The sequence below is a fragment of the Saccostrea echinata genome, unplaced genomic scaffold, assembly GCF_033153115.1.
Source record: "Saccostrea echinata isolate AGI-Se365-2 ecotype Australia unplaced genomic scaffold, CSIRO_AGI_Sech_v1 ptg000005l, whole genome shotgun sequence".
In the NCBI taxonomy this organism is placed as follows: Eukaryota; Metazoa; Mollusca; class Bivalvia; order Ostreida; family Ostreidae; genus Saccostrea; species Saccostrea echinata.
The window spans coordinates 4,275,914-4,285,292 of NW_026889754.1; the positions used below are offsets into that span (position 1 = coordinate 4,275,914).

Below are 9,379 nucleotides of genomic sequence, written 5' to 3' on the forward strand. Positions count from 1 at the left end.
TTTCATTAAAAATTATTCTTAGTACCCTTGGTTAGATTTTTTTTTGTAATAGACAGGAGAATGCAGAGAAATATAGATCGCTTGAAAAACGTATCCGGACTTCGTTTACCCTCGAGACTCGAGACACTCCAACCGTTAGGTATAACCCAGCGTCGATGGAGTCAGAAAAGTTCAGCCCACCGGTGTTAAAATCTGAAGCTACAGTCACCCCCCTGATGACTCCGACAACAATACCCCGGACCCTCGTTTCGTCGTCCCACGGATATAGTCCGGTATCTCCGGATTACTACCCATCTTTCCAACCACCAGTAAAAGCAGAACCTACAGACATCCCACTATTGACCGAGACAGCACCCCCTACATCAACTCAGGACCGTTCTCCGGTCGTTGCACCAACAATACCCCGGACCCACGTTTCGTCGTCCCAGGGATATAGTCCGGTATCTCCGGATTACTGCCCATCTTTCCAACCACTAGTAAAAGCAGAACCTACAGACATCCCACTATTGACCGAGACAGCACCCCCTACATCAATGCAGGACCTTTCTCCGGTTGCTGCACCAACAATACCCCGGACCCTCGTTTCGTCGTCCCAGGGATATAGTCCGGTATCTCCGGATTACTGCCCATCTTTCCGACCTCTAGTAAAAGCAGAACCTACAGACATCCCACTACTGACCGAGACAGCACCCCCTACATCAACGCAGGACCTTTCTCCGGTTGTTGCACCCGAATTTTGGACACCTCCTTCCAATTACCCTCTCAGAGAGGAGCTTAATGCTTTAAACGAACTAGTAGATAGTGTCCGTGTAGATCTACTGCAAACATCTATGATTGTGAATCATATTCAAGATTTTATGAAAAAATTTCAGTGACTTTTTTTTAACAAAGGAAAGAAGTTTAAACAAACGTTTATCTGCTAAATTTACCTAATCACTATGTGTTCATTTTGAAATTAATCAAACTCTGTCCAAGTATGTTTTGTCTTTTTAACTATGGAACTATTTTTTTAAATGCTTCTATCTTTTTTTATTTTAATGATTTGTATAATGTATTCAGATTATCTATTTGATATGAATTAACAATAAATGTTATTTCATTTTTTTCTTGTTGGTGGTGATGAATTAGAGTTGTATTACAATATGGTACTTACTCTCATAAGAGATTGATCCGTAACGTTCGAACAGAAAAATCTGACTGAAAAAATACTAAAACTTGGAGCTTATATAGTTACTGAAATGGGGTGTGCCTTAGACATTCCTCTAAAAAAAAAAGGTTAAAAATAAGAATATTTTCCTTAGATACAGTTTGCATTCATTCCTAAAAATAAAAAAAAAATCAAAATAGGGATTGTTCCTTAGATACAGTTTGCATCCATTCCTAAAAATAAAAAAATTCTAAATAGTGATATGTCTTAGATATTCCATTATTTTTAGAAAAACTTGTGACCCCAGACGGTTTAATGGGATGGGTGACCCCAGACGGTTTTGTGGGACGGGCCGTGACGTCATTGACCCCAGACGGCTTGATGGGATGGGTGACCCCAGACGGACCCATGACGTCATTGACCCCAAATAGACCCCAGACTATACCCCTTACTACTGACGGGTATTTCATTAGAACATGCTCTAAACCGTTCTTTTGCAAGATGCAATGGATGCATTCTGATTTTTCATTCATCAGCAATAGCTTTGAAGTCTTATGATGGCAAATATGTTGTGTTTGACTCCCATTGTAGGGGCAGTGATGGCTTATGTGACCCTAATGGAAGATGTGCCTTAACGAGTTTTGATAGTTTTACTAATTTATGCAGCTTTTTACGACTTCTTTGCAAATCTGTTTCCTCTGTTCCATTAGAAAATGTCCAGTATGAATTAAATGCAATACACATAAAGTCTTTGAAGTCAAGGCCGAGAAAATTTTGTGTTAAAATATATAGCGCAAACAACACTAAAACAAGAAAAAGAGGTTTACAAGATGAATCTGAGAACTCTGAGATCATGAAAAACTCAACACCTAAAAAATGCATAAAAACCAATGCCTTCTGTAGTACAAAAGAGTCTGAAACAATTGTTACACAGACAGAAGAAGAAGTACCCCATGAGAGTTTCTCACAATATCCGAATGGCCAAAACCCAGATGACATTCTGTCACATAATGCCCATGAACTGGAAGAAGAAACTGAGAACAATTCAATTAATTTTGAAAGCTATTTATTGCACAAACAAAATGAAGTAAATAATAAGGATAGATTTCTTCGTACACGCAAAACAGAAGTAGCTATTAAGAGCTTCAAGAAAATTGCAAGCTCGGGTCCAACTTATATTTGCACATGTTGTACACAGACATGGTTCAGAGAAGGTGTAAAAAATGCAAATACATTGCAAACATCAGAATTCTCTAAGAAGTGTTTATTAGGCATCAAAAGTGAAGAAAACATTGAATGGGTTTGTCATACCTGTTACAGGCTCCTACAACTTAGGAAAATACCCCCTTTTGCAGTTGTGAATGGGTTTAAATTTCCAGAAATACCTTCAGAATTGAAATTAACTGAAATGGAAGAGCGTTTAATTAGTCCACGTATTCCGTTTATGCAGTTGATGGAAAAACCTAGGGGAGGGCAAAAAAGCTTGCATGGGAATGTTGTTAATGTCCCCTCTGATGTAAATAAAACCATCAAATCTCTACCACGCATACTTGCAGAAACTGAAACTATTCAAGTAAAATTAAAACGAAAAATGCAATTCAAACACCATGTCTATCATGAGTCAGTAAGACCTCTCAAATGCCTTGTTGCTCTTCACTGGCTTTTAAGAAACAGTGAAATATTTCAAAGTGAGGGAATTTCTGTAAGAGAAAATTGGAATATATTGGAAGAGCAAAAAGACTGGTATGGTTATAATGAAGATTCCCTGCCAAACAGCTCCCAACCTAATGAGGCAGAAACAAAGGAGACAATTGATTATGATGATGATGAGTGGACAGAGGATGAAAATTTTGAAAATAGACTCACAGGAAATACAGACACATTGTTACATCCTGTTGATGTGAGATCATCTCAAAAAATATTGTCATTTGCCCCTGGTGAAAACCAAACACCCCTCGGTCTATACCAAGATCCTAATGCTGAATATCTGGCATTTCCTACCATTTATTGTGGGCAACCACGTCCTTCAAACAAAGACAGAATGGTTCCAGTTACATACAGTTCTATTTGCAAATGGGAATTGAGGTCCCAAGACAGAAGAGCAGCATGTTCCATGCCTAATTAGTTTTTCAAACTTAAAAAGGTACAGATCAAGCAAATACAAGACAAAGTTACCCTGGCAATGAGGAAATGTAAAAATGAAGGGAAAAAAATAACAGCTGGACATGTTTTAAATCCGAGCACATTTGAGATTTGAGAACTTTGAGGGGATCACCAGCATATTGGGAAGGTGCGAAAAAAGATGTATTTGCCATGATCAGACAATTAGGCATTCCTACTTGGTTCTGCTCCTTCTCTGCTGCCGAGACAAAATGGAAGAATTTGCTTCGAATACTGAGCAAAAGCTTGAACAACACAGATCTGTCTGAAAAAGATGTTGATGAGTTGTCTTGGATTGAAAAGTGTGAACTCATAAAAAAAGATCCTGTAACTTGTTTTAGGTATTTTGATCATCGGTTCAAAATGTTCATGTCTCATATTCTGAAAAATCCAAGTGTACAGCAGGATTTCAAAAAAATAAGTGAAATTCTGAATGATGTGCAAATATTACAGTCCATCAAAACTTTCAATGACCTCTTACAGAAGTTAGAAATGACAAAGGAGAGATATATCATAGCAATAAGGTCATCATTAAATTCATCTAAGGTATATCTGAAACGAGAAATATCAGAAATAAGAATCAACTCGTACAATGACATATTGCTCAGGTCCTGGGAAGCAAATATCGATGTTCAATTCATTCTGGATGGATATGCTTGTGCAGCGTATATTGTTTCATATATTTCAAAATCTCAGAAAGGCATGTCAAATTTGCTGCATGATGCTTGTGAAGAAGCCAGAAAAGGCAACTTCTCTTTGAAACAGCAAGTTAGACAAATAGGAAACAAATTCTTGACTCATGTCGAAATTTGCGCCCAGGAAGCTGCATATTTGCTATTGCAAATGCCTCTCCGCTCCAGCAGTAGAACTGTGATTTTCATCAACACAAGTGAACCACAAAATCGCACTTTCCTACTAAAGTCTCTTGAAGCTCTCCAAGAATTACCTGAAAATTCTACAGATATTGAAACAGACAACTGGATTAAACGTTACCAAAGAAGACCAAGAGTTCTGCAAAATTACTGTTTAGCTGATTTTGTATCAAAATTTGATGTTGTTAGACCTCCAAAAGAAAAACAACACAAGGACAATGATGTGTTACCGGAAGATGATTTTGAAGAGGTGAATGACGATGATTCAGAGGAAAATGATTGTTTGAATCTTGTGGACGAAAAGGAGTATCCCATGAATGATGGGTCAATACTGAAATTAAGAAAAACAAGTAAGATAATAAGATATGTGCACTACAATAAACAACAAGATCCAGAAAACTATTACAGAGAGCAGCTCATGCTTTTTTACCGCTGGAGAAAAGAGGAGGAAGACCTGAAGGGAAGTGATGGTTCTTACGAGTCATGTTACCAGAAACACGCTGAAATACTTTTATCAAACAAGATGCCCTATGAAGTGGACAATGGTGTAACTCATGTTATTGAAGAAACTATGGATCATATCTCCTGCGGTATTGATCACATTGTTGCAGCAGAAATACAACACAGTGAAGCAATAGACATTGAGGAAGATGAGAATGTTTGTCCAGACTATGGTTGTTTCAATCCTGATATGGCTGGTGTCGAATATGACTTGGGGATGGATTTGGGGATAACAAGAAAACAAGTGGAGAAGAATGACATCTTAGTGAATTCCATGGATAACGCTGAATACAATGCCCTTGTGAGAAAACTGAATAATAAACAGAAGATTTTCTTTTATCATGTTCTGCACAAAGTAAAAACTGACGATTTGCCAATCTATTGTTTTTTTTTAACAGGAGGTGCTGGTGTAGGAAAAAGCTTACTGACAACATGCCTTTTTCAACCATTTCACGTTTTCTTTCAAAGCGAATTGCAGATAACTGTGACGAGGTAAAAGCTGTTTTATGCGCACCTACTGGAAAAGCTGCATACAACATAGGAGGACATACAATACACTCCCTTTTCTGCATTCCAGCAAATCAAAATTTGAAATACAAACCCCTAGATGCTCAGCAACTTGACAGGATGAGGGTTAAGTTTCGAAGTTTAAAAATTGTCTTTATTGATGAAGTTTTCATGGTTGGAAATAGGATGTTCAGTTTTATAAATTTGAGACTTCAGGAAATTTTTGGAAAAGACAGTCCTTTTGGAGGAGTAAGCATCATAGCAATAGGTGATTTATTCCAACTGAAGCCAGTGTTTGATGGTTGGGTGTTTGAAAACATTTCTGATGGGTATGGACCACTTGCACTTAATCTTCGGACTGATTTTTTTCAAATATATGAATTGACAGAAATAATGAGGCAAAGAGATGACCAGGACTTTGCAGAGTTGCTGAATACACTCCGAGAAGGTGTACATACTGCTTCAGATATTGACGTGTTGAAAAGCAGAATTTGCAGCAAGACAGACATTCAAGATATCAATTTTATTCCACATTTGTATACAACAAATGTGAAAGTAAATAGTCACAATGATGAAGCTTTTGCAAATGCCTCACCTGAAAGTAAATGTATTGTTTTGGCATTAGACACAGTGAATGGCGATATTACAAGTGAAATCAAAGTGAAGATTCTCAACCAAGTGCCTGATGATCCATCAAAAACAATGGGATTATTCAGAGAGTTACATTTAGCAATTGGGCACCCTGCAGAAATTTGCATAAATGTTGACGTGGAAGATGGCCTAACAAATGGAAGCCCCTGCATTGTTAAGAAATTAGACTTCAGAATTGCAAGTTCTAACAGATGTAGCATAGTATTGGTTTTGTTTGATGACTCAAGAACAGGATATGCTGCAAGATTAAAGTACAGGCATTTGTACAATGAACACATTCCAAGTTCTTGGACACCTGTTCTTGAAGTGTCCAAGAAATTCACTGTTGGTAGACATAAATCTTGTCATGTAACTAGAAGACAATTTCCATTACGTCTGGGATGTGCAAAAACAGTCCACAAAGCTCAGGGATCCACTCTTAAACATGTTGTGTTAGATTTAGGATCTAGAAAGCAAGAGCATATTCATTATGTTGGATTAAGTCGAGTAAGAAAGTTACAAGACTTGTTTATCCTGAATCTGAATGAAAATAAAATTGCTGTGTCAGAACAAGTTATTGAGGAAATGAATCGCTTGCGTCTTGAAGCTCCATTATGGGCATGTTTACCAATACTTGAGAGTTTAACGTCTGATGTGAAAGTAATATATCACAACAGCAGATCTCTGCATTTGCATCATAGAGATTTATTGACAGAGCACAATATGCTCTCTGCTGACATCATTGCAATATCTGAGAGTAGACTCAAATCAAGTGACAAGAATGAAGACTACAAATTGCCAGGCTTCACTATTCCTCGCTTTTATTCAAACACAGAAAATGACAAAGAAAGACCCTATTATGGAATAGTTATTTATTCTAGAAAACAATTAAAAGATGTCAAAAATCTTTGTTTATGTGGCATTTAAGTGGTAATGTGCTCTATCCAGATAAAAGATGAGATTGTCCAGTTAGTGTTCTTTTACTGTCCACCGAGGTTTGCAACAATCAAAAATTTCCTGCTCTTCATAGCCTCCCTCCTATCTTTGGGTTTGTTGGATATTATGAAACCTGTTGTTGTGATGGGGGACACAAATATTGACTACTTTTCCCAAAAAGAACTAGAACTGTTGGTAAAGGGTATGAATGTTTCACTACGTCAAATAATGCATAGTTGTACAACAGATTATGGTAGTTGTTTGGATCACATATATACAAATAGGCACTTCTGATAATTTCAGAGGTATTTCATGTGCTACTTTAGAATCATTTAACTCTGACCACAAACCCATTGTTGCATATATACCAGTGTAAGGTTCTTTGTTGTGAATTTTAACTACTTGCAGAACATTTCTGAGGCATATATTAACATTACAGTGGGACAAAATGTTAGTATTCTTAAAACAATAATGACCACTTTCTTGATGTAAACTAAGAATAGAAAAAAATTGGACAGTCTGTCTGATTTATTTACCAGGGTAAAACAATTATATTGAGTGTTTTTATATTTTACTTTTAATCATATTCTGCAAAATTTTCTCAAGCTTATAATATTGTCTTTCAGATGCAACACAAGACTCTAAGAGAATTGCAGGGCTCCAAACCTGGAGACACTGCACCCTACCCGACAGCCATGGTAAAGGTCAATGTTGTGAAAGTAGGGCATACAGCCACTTTCACTAACAGCAGTGGAGAGAAAGGACAGATTATAAATTTCAGTGTAACTGAGGCCATGGTGGCAACTTTAAGTGATGAATCCAAATTCAACCAGATCAGAGAAGGGCGATCTTTAACCATCAGAAATTTTCTAGTTAAAGGAAGTCGACTTGTCCTCTCCAAGCAGTCTAAAATTATGGCAGGTCAGGCTGTGCCAGTTCCACCCACCCTAGCTGCAAAGGGCATCACAGTTATCATGCCGCCATCCCCAACAAAGAGTTTGAAAGAAGTGCTGCAGGCCCCTATCAAATCGCTACTGACAGTTCAGGGAGAAGTTATTAAGGTAAGCCTATAAAATATATGATCTATTAAATATACATTTACTCTCTTTCATTTTATCTCACTTTTTCTTAAAACTAATTTTTGGGCCACTATAATATTTTTGTATTGTTATTCAGCATGTATATTTCTTTAAACAGGATGAGGCAATAAAAACCGTACAGGTGAGTCAAGTTGAGACCAAAGTCAGAACTCTGACTATTCAAGATAACGAAACGCAAGTGGAACTGACTCTCTGGACGGAATTAGCCAACCAAACCATAACAATTGGGGATTACATAGAAGTGACCCATTGCATAGTTGCTGAATGGCAGCGAAGAAAAACTCTAAATTCCACCAGAAACACAGCAATTAAGGTATCTACTTTGCAAAGACGTAAACTTTTCTGGTTTTAAAATTCTCATTCTTTTTCAGCCAAATGTACAAAAAATTCAATTTATGCTTACTAAATTGAAAATTTCAGCCTCACAGTAAACACAAATTTCTGGAAATTAATAAAATTGTATCAGTATGAAAGGCATTGTATGATATGCTTCAGGTCTGATTTTCATCTCTTTCTTTAGTGACATTCAATCAAAAAAAATTTTTTTAAACAAACTGTGTTGATTCACAGGGCCCATAAAAGTGGGTGTCTTAAATATATCTTAAGTTTCCTTGGTAAATAAATAATATGGAAATTGGTAGTTGTTGATGATGATGCTAAAATTTCACTTTTGTCCATAAAGAAGACACAGCCTCGTGAGAGACAGGTGATTGGGGAAGTTCAAGCCATTTCCTTTGGGGACACCACATGTGAAGTCTGCCTTCTTGAAGATGCTGTGTATAGGGATTATGTTGTAGACATAAGCATGATTAGGGCCCAGCTACAAAGATTTGGAGATGTGTCGCAGTACACAAATCAACAGATGGAAGACGTTATTGTGCAGAAGTTGCCATTCCCAGTGAAACTTACGGCCATCGGAATGACTGTCCAGAGCATTGAACTTTAAGGTTTCTTATTGGACATAAAATACTGATGAAAGACAAACTTGCATAATGTACAAATAATCCAGTCATGAAGTTTCTGATGTTCTATATGATATAGTGTTGTATCTCTATCATTTTTAAGAAAGTTCAATCCCACATACAATATCAGTAAAACACTGTATTTATCTTATTTAAATTGCAAGTAATGTACATTAAATGCACTTAATTTTTATATATACCTGCTGGTGATATTGTATTTTCTCACTGATGTGACATCTGATCAGACAAAAGTTTTTCATTCACATTTATTATAAACAAATTCTACATATAGATATCTATTTATATGTACAGAGTGCTTTGTTTTCCTGATTACCAATTACCATTTAAACTTGAGTTTTAAGGCTATGATTTGTTATTTCATCTGTACACAGGAAACCAAAATGTGCCAATATACATATCTTTTACATTTTATGCAATCTCATGTGCTGTTAATATGCATCAACTGAACTTCAGGGCCAAAGTATGTTATTCCATTTGATTTCTTTCACCATCCCTGTAAATATATATTACTTTTGACTTAACAGACATGTTTGTATGTGTTCA

The 9,379-nt window shown here is 36.6% G+C and overlaps 1 protein-coding gene across 1 annotated transcript; it reads left to right on the top strand.

Moving 5' to 3' along the window:
* The first annotated feature begins 7,379 nt into the window (after positions 1-7,379).
* LOC133179999 (uncharacterized) lies at positions 7,380-8,799 on the top strand. The gene is made up of 3 exons (XM_061314631.1): positions 7,380-7,814; positions 7,951-8,166; positions 8,536-8,799. Exons 1-3 carry the CDS (start codon positions 7,380-7,382, stop codon positions 8,797-8,799), a joined length of 915 nt encoding a protein of 304 aa, XP_061170615.1.
* The last annotated feature ends 580 nt before the right edge of the window (positions 8,800-9,379 follow it).

Excerpts from the sequence above, each read along its gene's own strand:
- LOC133179999 (XM_061314631.1), top strand. The coding sequence starts at position 7,380 with ATGCAACACAAGACTCTAAGAGAATTGCAGGGCTCCAAACCTGGAGAC. Across the intron at positions 7,815-7,950 it reads TTCAGGGAGAAGTTATTAAG|GATGAGGCAATAAAAACCGT; the intron begins GTAAGCCTATAA and ends TTCTTTAAACAG. Across the intron at positions 8,167-8,535 it reads CCAGAAACACAGCAATTAAG|AAGACACAGCCTCGTGAGAG; the intron begins GTATCTACTTTG and ends TTGTCCATAAAG.